This window comes from Meleagris gallopavo, chromosome 3, assembly GCF_000146605.3.
Source record: "Meleagris gallopavo isolate NT-WF06-2002-E0010 breed Aviagen turkey brand Nicholas breeding stock chromosome 3, Turkey_5.1, whole genome shotgun sequence".
Taxonomy (NCBI): Eukaryota; Metazoa; Chordata; class Aves; order Galliformes; family Phasianidae; genus Meleagris; species Meleagris gallopavo.
The window spans coordinates 12335573-12355495 of NC_015013.2; the positions used below are offsets into that span (position 1 = coordinate 12335573).

General features: G+C 45.7%; 2 protein-coding genes across 2 annotated transcripts in view; one reads left to right on the plus strand and one right to left on the minus strand.

The window, feature by feature from the left end:
* Positions 1-14606, plus strand: part of SLC22A23 (solute carrier family 22 member 23) — a 99336-nt gene extending 84730 nt beyond the window's left edge. Inside the window, exons 7-10 of the mRNA XM_010708408.1 lie at positions 2126-2358; positions 5058-5090; positions 6072-6195; positions 10398-14606. Of these exons, the coding sequence (XP_010706710.1) occupies positions 2126-2358; positions 5058-5090; positions 6072-6195; positions 10398-10755 (748 nt within the window). The 3' untranslated portion in view covers positions 10756-14606. The remainder of the gene's footprint in view (positions 1-2125; positions 2359-5057; positions 5091-6071; positions 6196-10397) is intronic.
* Positions 14607-15841: 1235 nt separating this feature from the next.
* The window catches only part of PSMG4 (proteasome assembly chaperone 4), a 4587-nt gene continuing 505 nt past the window's right edge, over positions 15842-19923 (minus strand). The window contains exon 3 of the mRNA XM_010708409.3: positions 15842-16123. Within this exon, the coding sequence (XP_010706711.1) occupies positions 15982-16123 (142 nt within the window). The 3' untranslated portion in view covers positions 15842-15981. The remainder of the gene's footprint in view (positions 16124-19923) is intronic.

Here is a 19923-nt window from a genome sequence, read left to right on the forward strand (position 1 = left end):
TACAGATGTTATAATTATGAAATATAAGAGAGTTTGACTAAGCAGGTTATTACACCAAAGGAAGAATAGATGGAGTGCTTACCGTTGTCCTGGGCTCACTGTAAAACTCCAAAGGAGGGATCTCCAGAAGAAAGATCCTTCCCCACTGGTAGTCAGCTCTTAAATGGGTCTGGGAGAGGTGCAACCCAGGGCTGACTCATTGCTTGCCTCAGGTGATCAGTCAGAGGTTCAGGCCATGATTCAGCAGTTCCCATACAGCTGTATGTGGAAATACGGGGAAATTCTCTCTTTCACCCACACCATTTCTAGTGACATGTATTTGGAAATTCCCTAACCCAGAACTACAGAGCCCACAGAGTGAGTTAGAGCAGTAGTGTATGGAGGCTATTTGCCATCCATCTAGTGTGCAGCTGATGTGTGTTTCAGGTTTGTCTTTATGAGGTGGGAAAAAATAAATCTAAGTTCTGTTGATTCTGTTGCATGGGACTGCACTAAGTTTTAGCAGTGTGGATGAGACATGGAGGAAGAACCTTTCTCAGGGAGTGGTGAGTTATCAAGGCAGATAAATGTCTTAAGTTTCAGCAAGATAACTGAGCAATTCGTGGGGAAGCAGACTGAGTAGCAAAACACAGATGATATGCTAATCTGTCTTATTGGTTATGGCCTAAATATCAACCTTAGCAAGCATGCGTGCATGCAGACAAGAGAAAGGGAGAAGATAGAAGGTGGTTAATGCTGCTCCATTATTAAAAAATGATTTTTCTAATTAATATTTCACTTAGAAGGAGGTGTTATCCAGATACCCAAAGCAGGTGACATTTCTCTATAATGGCAGGTAACTGCATAGCTGTTTGTTGTTGTGGGGGGGGGAGTGCGGTGCTGGGGCAAGTATTCTTGAACTGTGGTGTTAATTTACAAGGTAGCAAGAAAAATTCCCCAGGTTCCAAGTAGTCATGCACTCAGCAATTGTGTATTCCCCAGCTGTTTCTATGCTTAAATATCCAGTTTACACTGACAAGTGCTTCAAGTTCCTGACACTCGGGAGGATAGAGGTGTATCAGTATAATGTACCTGCCATTCATTTTCGGAGACCTGGCTCTGCAGCTGTGAGGCAGCATCAATTTGACATGAGCTTGCAGCAGGTTTGTCAGGTGTAGGAGCTGGGGCAGGAGGCCCTTCCCTGCAGGGGTACTGCTGCTGCCCTGGGGGTTGTTGAGTTGAGAGCATCAACCTCCTGCCGAAGCCATGGTGGTGCAGTGCAGCATGGCACCACACGGTGTGACGTGTGGGCTTCTCACAGTGTTTTCTCTGCCTTCAGCCTCCCTGCTCTCCCTTCCTTGTCTTCTTTGTTTTTTCTTTCTTGCATTGAGAGGAAAGGACAGGAAGAAGAGGAGTATAACAGTGCAAAGAGATGTGGAATGATTGGCATCATGAAGAACCTTCTAAAAGGAGAGATACTGCTCTAATGTGATACGTGTGTAGACGTTATTGTTTCATCATAGTAATAATCATTGCAGAACAGTGTGTGTGACTTCGAATGCTTATTTCTAAGGGGTTTTCAGTTGTAACAGACTAATGTGAGGGGTGAGATGCCATCCGTAGTATGATGCAGTGCCGTGGGCAGGAGGGTTTTTCTGGAAGACGTATTTGTATTGTGCGTGTTTTGCTGCCCAAGCACACGGGTTGCTCTGTCCCAGCAGTGCTGGCTGAGTGGCCATCAGCAGTTGGATATGTTGGAAATAGCTCAAGGGGAGGGTTCCAAAATGTGTTGGGAAAACTAGTCACAGAATCTTATAATCACAGAATATCCCAAGTTGGAAGAGGCCATAAGGATCATTGAGTTGGTACTAAGAGTCCTTATAAAGTTTATCGTATCCTGATCTTGACCAAAAGATGTGCAAATGCAGACAGTAGATTACAAATCTCTATTTGAATAAGGATTTTTTTAATTTTCTTTTTTAATAATGTCTTATTTTAATGATACTGCCTGGAAGACTAACTAGAAATGGGTCTTTTTTGCAGTAGGTGTTGTATTCTCACACAGAAATGCTTCGCACGTGAATATGTTCCTGTGCTGAGTTACATTGCAGTACATGGCCATGATCTCTTGCTGTCCTTTCCCTAGGCTGACTGGCTACGGCATTCACCACTGTTTTGCAAAAAGTATGATGGGACACGAAGCGAAGATGACGATTACCCAGAACTTCTATGCAGACTACTATACCATGGCTGGGATTGCACTGGCATCCTGCCTGGCCATGTGCCCCGTGGTTGGGTTCCTGGGGAGGAGAGGAGGGCTCCTGCTCTTCATGATCCTTACAGCTCTGGCATCGCTTCTTCAGCTGGGCCTTCTGAACTGTGAGTTGGAGATGCGCTTTTCAGGACTGCAGGAGGCTGAGTGTGACACGTAGGGGTAAAATGGTCACAGCAGTTGATGGTGGAAAGTCTGACAGCCAAGTAGCTGTGTGGGAACTCGGCTGATTTCTATGCTGTATGATCCTGCTGATGGTGATAGCAGAAATGTCACTTATAGTATATTTTGGCTCCCTTTTATCAGTTAAAGTAGAACATCATTAGGTGCTCATAGGAATCTCCTTTTCGATGTTTCTTTGCACTGTACAGGTACAGAGATTTACACTCTGTCAGAGTTAACAATTCACTGTCGAATTTTGGATGAAGGTTCTCTTCTCTCCATGTTTTTTTCTTATGGGAGGGGAGAATTGATTTTAACATGTTCATAGAGTTGATGGAAAATGTTATGCAGCTTAGGTCGATTCCCCCCCACCTCCAAGGATCTTTGGATAAGGGACCACGGAATGTTTCCATCACCTCTCTCTGATTTGACATGCAGTACACCTGCTTAGCTTCAGCAGCTGAATTTATCTGAAGGATTCTCCAAACAGTTGTTGCCTTAGACTCATTAAGAAGAGGAATTGTTCTGGATGAGTCCCAGTGGTGAAGCTCATTGAGTATTGGTGCTGCTTCTAGTTCTGTCACGTAAAGACAAGCAAACAAAAAAGCATTTATTTCAGTGAAATATGCTTTGGGGAAACAGCTGAGTAGGGGCTTGGGAAGGAAGGAGCCTTCCCACTTGGTTCTGCTTTCTACATGGCCTCTAAAAGAAGCAGGAGTTAAAGCAATAGGTGCACGTCTTCTGCCTGATCTGGGCATCTTGCTACTTCCGAGTAATGTGCGGGTAGCGGAGAAACACAGCTGAGGAACCCTACTTCTCCTGTGGCATGTGTGCAAGGTCTACGTGTATATGTAGGTATGATTTCAGGAGGTGATGCAGCTTGGCAGAGGGACTGTTCCTTTCAAAAACAAGAGTCTCTCTCCCTTCTCTGGGTGCTGTTGAGAGACCGAGACGTGCCTCTGAACAAACTGGAATTGTGACAAACATGAGAACACTGGTTGTTGCTGTTTTCCACTTCTAAGTTTAGAAATGACTTCAGAGCTTTAATGAGAGAGGATTTTTGCATTGAGGATGGAAAGATTTTTACGTTCCCGCGTGTTGAGGGTGAGCCCTTGGCCAGCAAGTGTTGCCCATATTTACAGACCATATTTCCTGAAAGTGTTGACCAAGTCAACCTTTAGTGAACAAACTATTTGTGAAAGTGGGAAGGGGGAACAGTGAATATCTTTCAGGACATTGAGGAGACTCCAATGTTGCTCTCCACTTGGTACAGATGTTTACATTTCCTTTGAGCGCACTTACTGTGCCCAAAAGCATCAGCTGAAAGGGGAGAAGCTCCATGTCTCATCTCATGTTCTGAAGTACTGTGACATGCAGATGCACACTGTGTGTGTGTGTGTTCGTTCTCCCAAAACTCCAGGTTCTCGTGATGGTGTCCAGCAGGGTCTCTATAATACATTCATCTTTATTTCTAAGGGCATCACATATTTGTGGAGGCTGCCAAGGTAATAAACATAGTTGCTTTGTAGAGAGAAAGTACACTGGAGCCATTAAAATTTGGTTTCAGTTTTTCAGCAACAACAAGGGCTGATGGTGGGGAGGAACATCCTGTAAGAATTGCTAGATCCTTTTCCATGATGGGTCTGTGTGGTTTTGTGGGCACAGCTGCCCAGAGAAGCTGTGGTGCCCGACCCTTGGAGGCTCAAGGCCGGGTTAGATGGGGCCCTGGGCAGCCTGAGCTGGTGGGGGGCAACCCTGCCCACAGCAGCGAGTTGGAGCTGAGTGGGCCTGTCCAACCCGGACCATTCTGTGACACAAAGTTGCTAAAACCTAAAAACAGCCACAAACCCTAGGTGCTCTCTGCTATGCTGACACATGGACTTCAGTAGATGTCCTGTTCCTGTAGGCTGTTCCTTCTTTTCTTCCCCTATTTCTTTGTGAAAAGAGGAGAGAAAGGCAGTCTTGAGCTTTGGAGCAGCTTGTCTCTTCCTGTTCTAGATGATACCCAATTCTTCCTCAAAACTGCTGGACAGTATTTGAAGAGAAGCAGCGACCCTACCAAATACTAAATCTGTTACAGCTTTATGTTTCAGTTTAGCATAATTTGAGTGTAATTAGCAAATGAAATGGGAATTGCAGAAGGGGGGAGAGGGAGATGAGTGTATCCATCAGCAGCAGGCATTGAGGCTCATGTCATTGCTCCAGACCTTAGGTCGCCCCTTGCATTGCTACCAAGGGAGAAGGTCACTCACCACACAGTGATGCTGACACTGAGAGCTTTGCTTTCCAAGCAGAGCCTGCATTGGCCATCTACTTGGGGCTGCAGGATGGGGGCAGTTTCTCTTCTCCTTCTTTGTTAACAACAAAGAGGCCTTTGTGTTTGCCCAGCAGTAATTCTGGGTCTCTTCAAAATGCTTTGCGTCTGTGGTTATTATCACCATTTCATTAGCATTCATTTGGCTGAAGCTGGCACGTCGCATCAGGGGGCTGTGGGACAGGAGGAGTGCGTGGGGCTGAGGGAGGCATGCAGGGCTTGCCTTGTCTTTTTTACTCTGGATGAGTTGCATGAGTAACAATAGTACACTCTTGTTTTCTCTCCCTCTCTTATTTTTATCATACTGTAACTTCGTGATCTTGGACACAGTGATTGGAAAATACAGTCAACTTCCAGACTCAGGTACGGTTTACATACATGTCTGCAATGTGCAGGAAGCAGTGCTGAGGTCTGTTCTGAGAAGGGGACTCAGACACTGTTTCTCAGCCTTAAGTACTGTCATGTACAGCGATGGGCTGCAGGGGAACTTCTGCATCTGACTGATCAGACCTGGCCTTTCCAAGGTCTTGGCTTTTCCAAGGTCTGTTCTGTCTAGTAGTGCCCACTGGGTCATTGCTACAAAAAGTGCCCAAGAGCCTCACAGAGCCCCAGTGTGCAAAGCACTGCGCTCACATCCCTGTCTGCCAGCAGGATTTGTCCTCTCCTACAGACTTGGGGTGGATGGCAGAAAGGGCTTAACCCTCAGCAGGCTGTGGGAATCATTCAGTACACTGCAAAAGTTGTGACCTAAGGACTCAGATACTTTTTGCTCTCCCAAGAGCTGATACTTTCAGCAAGAATGTAAGCGGGTGGTTATCCATTGGATCCAACACAGCGAGGGTCAAGCTGAGTTGGAACAGTCTGCAGACCCATCACTTGCAGGGCATTGGCAGGTGTAACGGAAGTGGGAGCATTTCTGTTTCCCTCCCCTGCTGTCCCAGGAGCCTCTCCAGCACCCAGGGCTTTGAGCTGTAAGTGCTGGCAACCTGATGAACACCGCCTGCATCTGCCTGTCTGTCAAATTTGGGAGGGAAGTGTCTGGTGCCTAAAAGGCTGCCCAAATAGGTGGGGTTTTTTTTGGTCTTTTGTTTTTTTGTGGTGGCTGAGCATAAATAATGCAGAGATCACTGCCATTTTTGGCATGACATTACGATTTTTTTTCATCCGTGTTTATGTCTTGGATGCTTGGGAAAGGATTTTATAAATACCTGTTTTAAATTAGCTTTACAGAAATGACTCAAATCCTTATTTAGGGAGAATGAGTAACGTAGATCTGTTTTCTTGTTTTCCTTCTTGGAGATTTGGCCTCATTCTCTCCTTTCATGCACATCGTTGTCTTGACAGGTATGAGTGACAGTGTCAAAGACAAGTTCTCTACCGCATTTTCCATTGTGGGGATGTTTTCTTCGCATGCCGTTGGAAGTCTCAGCGTATTCTTCTGTGCTGAAATCACACCCACAGTAATAAGGTGAGACACCAGGGCCCCTCACCTTAAAGGACAGGGAAGAAATTAAACTCATTTTCTTGATAACTGGCTGTGTAAGTTAACACTGTATGGGTTGGGGGGGAAATCTCCCATAATTGGAGACCGCACAGTAATTTCTGAGCCACTTTTTACTCGCTGCAGTCTGTCTGTCTAAGTAAATGCCTATCTTAGGACAGAGAGGCTTTGTTTCAGATGGCTCTACCTCATACCCCATCGTGGTGATTTTCAGCAGGCTAGTCATCACGTGAACTGCATTTGTTCACAGCATGGTATGGTCTAAATTACTTAGCTGAAGCAGATTCTGTAGTTTTGCACCATTTCGTTACTCTGCTTACCCTGCTGGATTTGTGCAAGTGGTAACTGTGTGAGCCCACAGCTGGGTATAAGATAGGTTTACACAGGTGTGCAGAGAAGGACGTAGCTGCAGTCAGTTCCCTGCCTCCATAGGGTGAGTTAATCCTGCTATAGGAGTAGTTCAGTGGAAAGGAGATACTGCAGTATGCAGTGTTCAGTGCTGCAGGAGTGTACAGGTGCTCTGAGGATCTGCAGCCTCGCCTACAGTACCATGTTTTGCCTTTACTGCAGAATCATACTCCACCTCTTTGCCATTTTTCTCTTTGCCCCCAGGTCTATTTTAGCCAAGGCTCAATGTTTCTCTGAAGGGGAGCGCTCTCATGCTGGGCAGTAGTAGTACTCAGGCAGATGATCTCTGGAGAGCCTTCTGTAAACTGTCTTTGTGTTGTGTGGCTTATGTACCATTTTATTTATTCGCCGTTATCTTTCCCGGCATGAAGTTTATGCTTGTGTGTTCTGGATAATGCTTTCAGCAGTGCCACAGCGATTCAGGAGTCTGCTCTGATTTCCATTGAATTTCATAGGAACGTAGGTCATAGGGGTGGGAAGGAGAGGGGAGTGGGGAGGAGGAGATTCTGAGCTTCCCTCTTCCCCTCCAATTACTCCTTTTTCAATAACTTTGTAAAAGCATTATAATAAAACTGTCAGATTTACCAGTCCCTTCAGTCCACAGCCTGCTCTTCTAAGCTCTCTGACTTTGTGAATGCATTTTACAGATAATATTATTCCCACAGGGAAGGGCAGTGTGAGAGGAGATTGCACAGCGCCCATAACACTAGCAGCTATATATTTACGTGCCTGTCAGTTGTTTGGTCTCTTTATGCCTCTTCAGTTTTTTCTCATCTCTATTTGAAAGGCATGCAGATAAGGAATTGGCCAAGTCCACTAGAACAAGATCTGCCAAGTGGGGTCAGATATGCAGTGTGAACCTAGTAAACTTTTCCCTTAAATTGCTCATGTAACAGAGAGGGGGACAAATTCCTGTCTGGGAACCAAAGTTCTGCTTCCCCTGGCTCTGCTGGGTGACACCAGGCAAGTGACAATAGCTGGATGTGCCTCAGGGTCCCTGTTTATAAATAGGGATGATGATACTCTGCAGCACTTTGCAGTCCTACCATTGCAAACCTGTTGCTGACATCTGCTTGGGGCTGTAATTATGCTGTGGCTCTCAGGGCAGTCTGTAAACATGTCTCAGGTGGAAGTAGAGTTAAGCTGTGTCTTGCACTGTGGTGGGCTCTGGCCTCATTGCTTCTTTTCCAGAATACCACTGGTATTCTGATATCCCTTAATGTTTCAGAGCATCATACTGTGCATTTTATTGAATCTTGAGGAGCCTTATGGAAAAGAGAAGTAGTGAGAGGCTGGGGCTGTCTCTGAGGTTTCCCTGATCAAATGGTTTATTTATACCAGGGCCTTCCAGCTACTGATTCTGAGCATCAAATAACACTGGTAGTCCATCTCCAGTAATCTTGATGAGAATACCACTATGGATTTCACAGCTCCTCAGTATGAATGGGCTGAGGAAAGCGTGGTGTCCTCTCCCTGTCCTCTGTGTCACTAACGAGTGGGAGAAGAGGCCTGGACCAGGATAAAGTCCTAATAAGCAGTTGGTTCTGAGGACAAATGGCCCACTCAAAATAAGATGATGGTGCTCTGTGCAAAACTGAGAAGGGTGAGTCCTTCCTCTTAGGCTCGACCGGGCTCAGGCCAAGAGCACAGGGAAGGATGTTGTGCTGCATTCCGATGGACACTGCCTGCACAGGGCAGCTGTTTTGGGCACAGGCCCTGTCAGGACAGAGCAGGGCTGCCAGGCCACCTGCTAACTGCTGTGCAGCAACATGAGCTCTGTCTGCTCCCTAGTGGTGGCACTGCTTCCCTGTTCTCAGAGCGTTCTGCTTTTTTGCTTTTTTTTTTTTCTTCTTTCATTTTCATATTTGCAATATAGTCAGACATGAAAAAACAAAGCATACACCAACATATATTTTCAGTCATTCTCCTGCCAGTTTCTGAGGGTAGGATAAAGTAACACTTGTTCTAATTACTGCCATGACATGGAAAAACTGTATTTTTTTCCCCTTCCAAATGTGAACCTGCTTGCCTTGTAGTGACAGAGCTGCCTTTGTTGCCTTTTCCTGCTTCCTTTCAGCCTCTCCGATGTCCTTCCGCAGCTGCTTTGAAGGATCACCTCAGGTCCCCTCGCTCGCTGAGATGCAGTGTAGCTGTAGCAAGTGCTGATGTGAGCGAGCCAACTTGGAGAGCAGCTCACCATGTGTTCAGGAGGGAAGTTCTGCAGAGCACCCATGTGAGCCTGTTAATGAAGCTGCAGGGAGGCTGCTTGCACAAGGGGCGCATTCAGCGAGGTTTCTAAATTGCCATTGGAAAGCTGGCAAGGTTTTAAATAGGGCTTTTGCAATATTTGGGGAAAACTCACTCCTATCTATGAAAAGAGCTTCACCAAGTTTAGAGAAATGGAAGGTACATACAGGAATTTTTGTCCTAAGGAGCGTTTTTTGAAACCCGCACATCTCTGCCACCGGGCCTGACCTCCCTGTGCAGGAGAGGGCGCCTTGGGAAGGGCAGAAGGACACGCTGCAGCTCTGTGGGATGCAGATAAGGGGACAGCTTTGGGTGACAGCCCAGAGGTCTCGGTGTTCCTGCCACAGAAACAGGTCTGCACATGTCTGCGGTGTCACCAGGCGGGATGGGGCAGCCCCGACCACGTGGCTGGGTGTGCACAGGGCTTGGAGAGGCTTCAGGGAAGGTAAGGCATTGCTACAGGGGCTGCTTGCATAACCCAGAGTTGAAATGGCACAGAATGCAGCCAGTGCAAACGTTTCCGTTCTTGTGTTGGGGTGACAGAAGAGCTGGTTTTACACTTTAGGGTTCTTTTTGAGCTTTAATGCCTTTTTACTCTTTCTTGGTGCTTGCATGTATGATCTCAGTACTCTGGCACGTTGCTTTAATAAATGAGCATTTGTGCCATAAAGAATATTCTGTGAAATTCCCTGTTTATAATTTAAGCATTTACCTGTATTCACCTTTTTGTCACCTCTTGATGCACAGCACATGAATGCACAAGGAAAGCAAGAGTGGGGTGAGGCACCTGCCTCATGGTGAGTCAGGAAGAGGTCTCAAAAATGAATCCCTGAACTCCTGACTTATTTTCCTATTTTAACCACTTGCTCTATTATCTTTTTTTTTTTTTTTTCTGAAAATGATTCATGTTGGTACAACACCAGTGCATGTAGAGGTTCCAGCCCCAACACATTTTATAGGAAAAATATTTCAGCACTCAGTGCTTGGTACAACAGAATGAGGCAATGGTCTGTGAAGCCTCATCTCCTACCTCCGCTGGCCATTGCTGCCAGATACTTTGGGGACAGCCAAAACAGGCTTCTGTGCTTACCACTTCTTGTGTGTTTTGTCTAAGCAGGATGTTAAGCAAAATCTGGTTTGCCCTTATTAAATACGAGAGCACTTGAAATATTTTAGAGGGCTGGCCACATACTCGCACAATACAGCTGCTCTTCTGCTTATGTAGGTGCAGTTATGTGGGTGAGAAAAGATACATGGGTAAGTATTGTTATTGTTATTCCCCCCATAGCAGCAGATAGGCAGTAATGATCTACAACAACAGCAAAGCAACACAGCTTTTTTTTTTTTTTTTTGCACAGCACAAAAGCTGTGAGCAAACAGCCCTGCCTCAAAGATTTCAGAGTCCATGTGCCCAAGTTACTTGCCCAGTAAGACAGCCTGGGGCCAAGGGTCCTTCAAGTGCTTTTCCAGCACAGACGTGTGGGGCTGTGCTCTCACCTCTGCTGTGTTTGCAGGGGCGGAGGGCTGGGGCTGGTCCTGGCCAGCGCGGGTTTTGGCCGCCTGACCGCCCCCATCATGGAGCTGCACAACCAGAAAGGCTACTTCCTGCACCACGTCATCTTTGCCTGCTGTACGCTCATCTGCATCATCTGCATCCTGCTGCTGCCGGAGAGCAAGAATCAGAACCTGCCCGAGAACATCCCGGACGGGGAGCACTACACCAGGCAGCCCCTCCTGCCTCACAAGAAGGGCGAGCAGCCCCTGCTCCTGACAAACTCTGAACTCAAGGACTACTCGGGCCTTCACGACTCAGCGACTGTGAGCGATGGCATCTCTGAGAACACCACTGCCAACGGGATGAAGTCCATGTAACTGGGTGGATTTTCTCTTTTTGTTTGTTTGTTTGTTTGTTTCTTTGGTGTTTGTTTTGTTTTTGTTTTCCCCTTCTCCCCTTCCTTTTGTATTTTATTTGATGCTGTTGTGCAGGAGGAACGGCACTTCGGGCAAAGGTGTTTTGCGCAGGTTTTACGAACCAGTGATGGAGCAGATGCAGACTTGGGGGAATTCAACCCTGTTGCTGAAGCAACTTGTAGGAACCATCAACTGTTGTGCAGATCGCTCTTGAAAAAATTATGGGGGAAAATACTCATCTGAGAAAAGACCTGGCTGGAGATAGCCCTTCAGAACTCTTTTTTCCTGCCATTAAATATGTATATTTATTTTGATTTATTCTCAAGAAGCACTTTATTTCCTTTTCCTTTCATAGATCACAAAAATGAAGCCATCTTATTATAAGAGGTGCAGCCATTCCAAGAAAGAAACCATGGGGGGGGAGGTTGTTTTTGTTTGTTTTGTGTTCCTTTAAAGGAAGGAGGTATCACTGCGAAGTTGAATCGACTGAAACTTTGACTTGTGCAACATTCTTCTGCCTGTGTAGAAAGGCAAAGTGCCCAGGTTGCCTGCTGTGTTTGTATACACCAAAAAAAAAGAAGAAACAAAGCAAAACCTGTTGTGACTGAAATTCTGACTGCATTTTAGGCAGCTTGTGTTTTTTTTTATAGCCCATGTGCATTTAAGAGTTACTTTCTAAATTAGTAAGATATTTTTTTTTTAACCGAATGCATTGAAGAAAATCCTACCCAAACAAGCTGATTTTTCAGTGAGAATTGGCTTTACACATTTTAAGAGTCTGTTAACCTATTTTAGACTGTTCCTGCTGGCGTTTAATACTAATGTAGATGTAAATGATTTGACCAATGATGCAAAAATTAGTTTTGCCAAGAATGGCTTTAATTACTAGGAGGTCCTGAATCTACAACTGACCGCTCCAGAAGAGCACAGACCAGCAGTAACAAAAAGTAAGGAGCATTGGCTACAGTCTGTACTGTTATTTTCCAAGGCAGTGTGGCTGCGATTGCCGCTCCTGGGAAATGAGCGTTCTGGCATTGCCCTGCCTGTGTTTAGAACCAGAGGTTTTGTTGCCAATTTAAGTGGACAAAATGTTTAAGTGACTATCAAAAAGGAAGGAATTGATAGCCTGTGAATGATTTACTGTCTGTTGGCCGTCTTGGGAGTTTTTGAAATGTTTTCTGGTTCTGACCCATGAATACACGGTGAGCCCACCTGTACTTCCCCCCTTTCCTAACTGCTTTTGTAGGATTTTCTTTCAGGAAAAAAGAAAAAATTGGGTCAATCCCACTCTGCTACTCTAAAGAAAGTGAACATCCGATTTGTCACATACTGTATGGATAGCTCTTCCATCACGGCCACTTGACGTCCTTCCTCCGGACTCCAAACCAACTACTTTCATTGGCCATCGGCTTTTGATTCTCGCTGTGTGATGACTGTGAGGATCCAGTTCAATGCAAGGACACTGTAAACAAACAGCTTTCTTGCATTGTCGTTAACCTCTCTCCTCTCCCTCCCTCTTTTCCACTCAGGCCATCCATTTGTGATCGCGCAGTAGTGCAGACGTTTGAACAAACAGAGCAGCAGGATGTTGATGTTGTATTGCGTGTCCATATGATTGCCACTTTGTTTGATGTACATCTTGCGTTTGCAAGCACGGAAAGCGCTTGTTTGCACTTTCCTCCTCTACCTGCCCTCCCCCTTCCTCCTTTGCTGTATATATATTGTCTACTAACTACTGAACCTAACGATTTCCATCCCCCACTAGGCTGCTGATGTCCTCTTCCAGTCCCCAGTAAATCAGAGAGGTGCTGCCACAGCACAGCTCAGATAACTGCCGAGCAGGAGGACAGGTAGACCTGCAGAAGCGACAGTTTGTCGTGTTCAGAATAGCAATGTTGTCCTAAAGCTACTAATTTTTGTACAGAGGATGTGGACATTTGGGTTCTTCCTGAGCCCGGTACAAAACACTGGACCAGTTGATGCTAATTTTGCCCAAAATTACACTGCTGTTTTTTCATCTTTGCTAGACTTGCTGTGACGGCAAGAGCCTGATCTTCCTTACACCAAAGTTTTATTGCCCAGCTTGAGAGTGGCCGTTTCCCTCTTTCTGTTCTGTGCTGACTTCCACAATCTGTGCTCATCTAAGGAAAACCCAAGGCCTTTCAAGTCCACACAGTATCCACGTGCCAAATTTGTGCAATACCTCTCACCTTCAGTATAAGAATTTTGTGGCAAGCCACACGCACTGGGGGGAAGAAGTGGGTTCACAAGGGAAATTGACGAGGCAGAACAAGTTTGAAGGGAATAGAAAAGGTCTCTGTGTGTACTCAAGCTGCAGTGTGGCTCTTGGAGCCCCTTCACACAGCTGGCTGCTTCCAGCACTGTCAGCGGTCCCGGTGTGCTCACCGCTGGTGTCCACAGCGCTTTACCGTTTCCTATTCTGGTGTTTGCTCTCTGAGGACAGGCAGGCCCAGGGAAGAGAATGCTCGTTTAAACATATCAACATTTACGTAATGAACACAAGGTGACAGGAATATTTCGCACTTTTTGTTGTTGTCAATTCTTTAAAAAGTGACGTGAATTACTGCAGGCTTTTTTTGTTTGCCTGTAAGCAGATACTCGGTACTGATGTGCAACGTGGGGAGTCCCAGCTTCTCAGGCCGGTTTGGCCCTCCGCCTCCGTCGTGATAATAGAACACAAGATCGGTAGCTCATTTTGCACCTTCTCCTGAAAGGATGAACAATTGTGTGTGTTTTCTTCTGTTCTTGTTTCCTTCTCCCCACACTCGTGTAGCTGGAAAGCTTTTCTTAAGCTTCTCTGGTGTGGGAGAGCTCGGCAGAGCAGCGGGGTGCCACAGGCAGACACTCAGTGCCTCGTTGCTCAGCTGTCGGCTCCTCCTGCTCCTCTGCAGCCACGGCCAGGAGCTGCTCTTCTGCAACAGCCATTTCTGGCCACCACAATGCAGGAAGCACTCCGAGTTGTGCTGTTCACGTCAGCCCTTTTCTGCGAGCCTTCGGTAACCCCTAAGCCCATCCATGGATTTTTTTCTTTTGGCTTACCATTCAAGGGCTTTCTTCCTTCTTTCTCGTTTTAAAGAAAAACGTGAAAGTGACATTATGCTTGATCTTTGTTGTCTTTCCTTTTAAGGTTTCCGTAATGCTTGTGCTGCCTGACACACTACAGACAGATACAGACAGTGTGGAGAAAGCTGTCATCTGTTTGGAGGTGTTTTCTGGCACCTGTGAGAGGGTTCTGTCTGATTTACCTTGCAGTTTTGGTGAGCACGCTTGTTGTACGGTTGTTGGGTTTTTTTAGTTTTTTATTTTTTTTTATGGAAGTATTTTGCTTAACTGTTGCCACTTCCTGGAGCCAAACACTAAAGGTCACCAAATTGGAAGCAGAAGTGCCATTAAATGAACTCTGTGAATGTCAAGTCAAGTTGCGCCTGTAGCTGGCACATAAGACAACACAATTAAGTGTGGGATCATCTCCCCCACTGTAACTTTTTTTAAGAAAAATGACAAACCTCATTTTAAATGTATTGTGTAAAATGTTTTGGGAAAGGAGTAACAGTGTGTTATGTCTGTGGGTGAGACTTCCCTCCCCATTGCGGTTTCTGATGAAATTTTAAAGAATCGTGTTACTGTATGTTTTGATCATGAATAGTCTGGTGGTGCTTCCTCATAGCACAAGCTTAAATCGAGTACTGAAAACAGTCTTACAAGCTAAATGTCTGCATGATGTTACATCCGTTGTACCTACTGAGAAACTTTGTATGTAAATGTACAGAATAAAAAGATGTTGTCCCATCGGTTTGCCTTCCGTGGTCTGTCTCCTTCACCCTGACTTCTGGTCCTCTCCAAACAGAATGAACTGATTTTAATTCAGGCTAATTAAATCTGCACATTGATTTGCAACTAATTATCCTCTGCATTCAGTCACTGAAGAACAGCTGACTCTGCTTCCTGGGCTGTATAAATTAAAATCCCCTCCACTAGCTGCTTTTGCTGCCGTGATCCTGAACTGCAGCCAAGCATTGGTGGCTGTGCCTACCAGGTAAGAACAGGCCCAGTGCTCCCACACAGCAGGTCTGCAGTCATGGACGTTACAGCTCCTTCAGACAACTGGAGACTGGCTGTAATTCAACCTCACACCAACCTTTGGTGAACTTGGAGCTTTCAGTTGCATCAGAAGTTTGAGTCAGGACTCAACTTGAAATAAAAAAGAAAAATACTCAATTTGCTCATCAGGTTGTTATGCTCGATGTTCCTAACATTGCTGTGAAGAGTAGGTACTGCTCAATAGCACAGCGTGTATTGACAGCTACAAACAGTCATTACACCATTGGCTCTATGGTGTGTTTTGGGCTTTGGGGTTTTTTTTCACACAGTTAATTTTAATCTGCCCGTTTTGTTGAACAAAATAGCAGGGGGATTTGCCTTTGAAAGGATATCCTAGCAAGAAGCAAGTCTAGAGCTGTAGCAACAGAATGCCTAGCAGTGGTGGGGGTATTAACTGCTCTGATTTTTCTAATGAGTATGTTCAGTTTATACACACGATGTTTTTCTAGCAGCTGGCAGACTTACCCACTGCTCCAGAAGTCAAGCTGTGCTTTTTCCCTCTACGCCGCTGTCAGGGCTGTACAGAAAACCCTTTGTGAAAGCCTCCCAGTGTCCAGAAGATGGAAGGAAATTCAATGTTTAGTGCTAGTACAGCAGCAACTAAAATGACAGAGCAAGGTAATTTGTTGTATTTTACAGCTGTTGAATATAAAAACCAAGTGGTTTCATTCTAATAGTCCCTATTTCAGCTATTACCATCATTTTCCTCTGAAGCAAAAGACAGTGCTCTCTGGTACCCTCACAGGTGTTCGTACAGACAACTAGAAGCTGCTCTGCCACGTTCAAGTTGCTACAACTTGGCACTGATTTCCCAGCAGAGGAAGCAGGCCAGACGTTGTATGGCAGCACCTTTCTACTCGACCAACCTGTCCCCAGCTTGGCAGGGTGGCAAATCTGGGGTAAAAAAATTCCAGGTCCAACTGTATTTAGGTCAGTTACATTTAATAACAAATGCAAATTCAATCAATGCAATACAAAACAAGTACACTGCTTAATGGCAGTGTGAAAACTGCAGTCAGTTCTTCTGAAACAAAAACTTCCAGTTATTTTACAATGATGGCAGTGTCAGAACTTCTCAGGAAAAGCCATCATTTCTTCCTTGATCCTGTTTTCTATGAGTAAGGTGAAACTGCTGTCTGTGTTTGGCAGATTGTAGCTGACAAATACCTGTTTTTTGGTCTTCTTGGCTAAAACAGAGAACAAAAGATTCAGGCATAGTTTACTGCTACAAAAGCCATGGAGATACTCAAGCACTCATTCTAAAAAACGATCACGAAGACACCTACAGACCATTCTCTACTTCCCACATGCCAGGACCCAGTTGTAAAGCACCCAGCACACTGGCAAAGCTCTGCACATTGCTAGAGTGGGCAATGTAATCCCACCTGGTGACTGCGAATGAGTTTTCGGAGTGATGCAAAAGCCACCAGTTGCTGGAAAACCTCCCCCTGCTTTTTGTGCATTTTGGACACTTCTTAAATATAGGACAGTGGAAGCGAAACAACGGACCAAGCTCAAACTGCATCACTGACACTTGGTTCATGAAAAACACAGAGGGAAAGTCAACAAGAAACTTATCAGAGCACAATTAGCAAAGTTCTTTTTTTTCATTATGAACGTCCCAAAAAGGCTCCCAAAGCTGTGCATCGCTTTTGTCAAAGGCTGCTGTCAGTGGCTGTGTTTCCTCTACCCTTCACTCATCATATCCAGGAACATCAGAATTTCTGGGCTACTGCACTGGTAACTACCTGGAGAGAGGTGCTATAAAATTAAGAGCTGTCATCCATCACAGAACTAATTAACAGTGACAAAACCAATGTCCACTGGGGCAGGAAAACTTAATTATCAGAGCAGAACAGATAATACAAAGAAACATTTTATAAATAAAATGGAATTCTACTTAGATATTACCTTTGTGATATCGCTGTTTTGTAACTCCCTTAATACATGGCTAGAGCTCAACTGTTGAAGCACCATAGGGAAAAACAGACACTAAGTTTAAAATAGTTGCATGAAATAAAAGACAAAAATGGTATTTAGGTCACACCACATTCATGACAGGAGTAAGCTGGGAGCTGCCAGCCCCAAGGAAAAATCAAGAGTGTTCCACTCAGTATTCAAAATCATCATCTGGAATCTAAAAACTGAAAATAAGGACACCAGAACGTGTAATATCTCAGTCCTTCTTCAGTTGGAAAGTTAATTTCAGAAAACCAATATATATGTTCATAATCATATTTTAACACACACACATATATATAAAATGTAGCTTAACTACTCCTTTGAGGCATTTTCTTTATGCAAATTTGTTTATTGTCGTTTTCCATTCTACCAGCTCATCCGCTTAGCACGGAGAGGCTACACATACACAAAGATTTCTCTAGAAGGGGCTCCTCCAGCTCACGGGGAACAACCTTTTAGGATGCAGGTTTCTCAACAGGCTAGATGCATCTTGTGTTAGAGAGTGGAGGCAGGGCATGGAAGTAGGCTGTGGGAAGCAGTCTCTGCACCCAGTACAGATAGAAATAGGCATGTAGGAATGGGAATGCTGCAAATGGTCTTTCATCAGTGGAGGGAAAAAAAAATAAGGGAAAAGACAGAGCCAGAACACTAAATGCAGCTGTTCGGGCTAGGAAGTCGTTCAGACTGTAAAGAAAACAATGGGAGGATGTGCATACACTGACACATGGGAACACCAAAACTCCTGCCCCAAAACAGGGAACCTGGCACTGCAGGAACAAAGCACAGGTGACGGAACACAACTGGGAAGCAGAAGAAATAATACTATTTGCCTCCAGATGGCATTGTGTGCTACTTAAACGAGTGCCTGCAAACAGCAGAATGGAAATGGCACATAAATGTGGTGACAGCACAGAGAAAAAGAAGGTATTGCCTGCCTGAAGGTTCCAAGATGACAGGATGGGTAAGAAGGCTGCCTCAGCAACGGGACAGGCTGGGATCAAACAGCCATCTCTGTTACTGCAGAAGCTGAGAATTTAATTCCCCGGAGCAAAGCTCAATGCCAGCCAAAGCAATGCTTGGTATTTCTGCTCTGGGCAGAGCGCACATCTCCTTGCCGCACAGTCCATGGAACAAAGAAGACACAGAGAGGCTTGGCAGTAATTTTACACTGATTTCAGTGTAAAACAGCTTTGAATTGAGTGTCTGCAAGCACACTTGGCCCACGTTACATTGCTGGGCTGACAAAAGTAAGGCTAGAAACCAGGGTGTAGAATTTCAGAAAGAAGATTCAATTCTCTTTTTCAAAACCCCATTAGCTAATATGATCAGCAAGCACGTAATTACTCAAAGCCAGAAGTGTGTCACTGACTTTCTCTTTCCAACCCAAAGTGAAAAAGGTCCCCAGGTCTTCCTCAGTAGGGTGTTCCTTAGGCAGGAAACTACAAGTGAGAAGAGAATTTATTAAGAACATAGGTGGGGGGTGAAAACTGCAGCCATGAGGTGAGCCAGACAGGAACACCGACCAAAAGACCAGCAGGGCATGGGAAGCATAAAATAAAATAATAACAGGTACTGCAGGCACACAAAGAGAAGGAAGAGATGAAGCTGTGTTATGCTGTGAGGATCAAAAATAACTGATATCCTAGTACTAAGCTCTTGGTAACAAAGATAAGGACAATGCACTAACTACACATAAACAAATCATGTTAAACAGCACCCCATAGAACTACTAGTGATGGTGGAGATGCCTAAACCTGGTAAGAGAAAGAGCTGCCATCAGGGGAGGCTACAGCAGTAACTGGTAAAAGACAAGTTATAGGGATGAGGAAAGGACACCAGTGATGGTTGTCCAAGATTAGCCCTGTTGAACAACCTTTTTTTATATAGGTGTTGGGCCACAGAGAAGTAGGGGCAGGCTCATGGAACTGCCTGGTGCTACAAACTCTTGACATGTTGCATCAAGATCCAGCCTGTGAGGAAGAATTAGATGACTTTTTTCAACTGAAATGACAGAAGTAAGTAGAAAGCAAGCAATGCATCATCCAGCATCTAACACCCAGTATGAAGCACATCAGCAGTTTGCCCACTGGAGCTGTACCAGTCACTGGCTAGTGAGCTCCAATAACCGGCACAGGGCTGCTGTTGAAGCTAAGCAGGTGCTAGGTGAATTGACAGGATGTGCTGTTACAGGAGACACGCCAGGAGATGGAGGCATGCATTTGGGTTACTGCACGCATTGGTGTTGTGCTGTGGGTACACCAGGATGCTCTAACAGTGGCTGGAGACCTTAAGGACATGGTTTAGAGGTCATGGTAGCAATGGGTTGAAGGTTGGACTTGATGATCTTAGAGGTTTTTTCCAACCTCAATAATTCTATGGTTACAAGAAGGTGACAACCCCAGAGGTGTACCTTATGTAGTGCAGGGGAAGAGCAAGTGCTGGCACCTGTGAGACAGCTTGGGGCTCACCAGGGCAGAATGTGGGCGCTAACCAGTGAGAAATGTGACAGGGTTGGGTGCAATCACCTTCAGCGCTGGGTGCAGTTTGGCCACTACAATACAGTGAGAACATAAAGCTATTAGAGAGTATCCAAAGGAGGGCTATGAAAACAGGAAGGGTCTGGAGGGCAAGGGGTACGAGGGGTGACTGAGGTTCCTGGGTTTGTTCAGCCCAGAGCAGAGGAGCTGAGGGGAGGCCTGATGGCGGCTGCAGCTCCTCACAGGAGCGGAGGGGCAGCGCTGAGCTCTGCTCTGTGTGACAGCGACAGGGCCCGAGGGAACGGCATGGAGCTGTGTCAGGGGAGGGCAGCTGGGGTTAGGGACAGGGTCTGCACCAAAGGGCGGTGGGCACGGAACGGGCTGCACAAGGCAGTGGGCACGGCCCCAAGTGCCGGAGTCCAAGAGTGTTTGGAGCAGGACTCGATGGCTCTTGTAAGCATCTTCCAACTCGGGATGTCCTGTCTCTCTGTGATGCTACGGCCTACACCCAGAAGCACTCCTGCCCGGCAGGAAGGCGGCCCGCCCCGCCCCGCACGAGGCGCCCCCG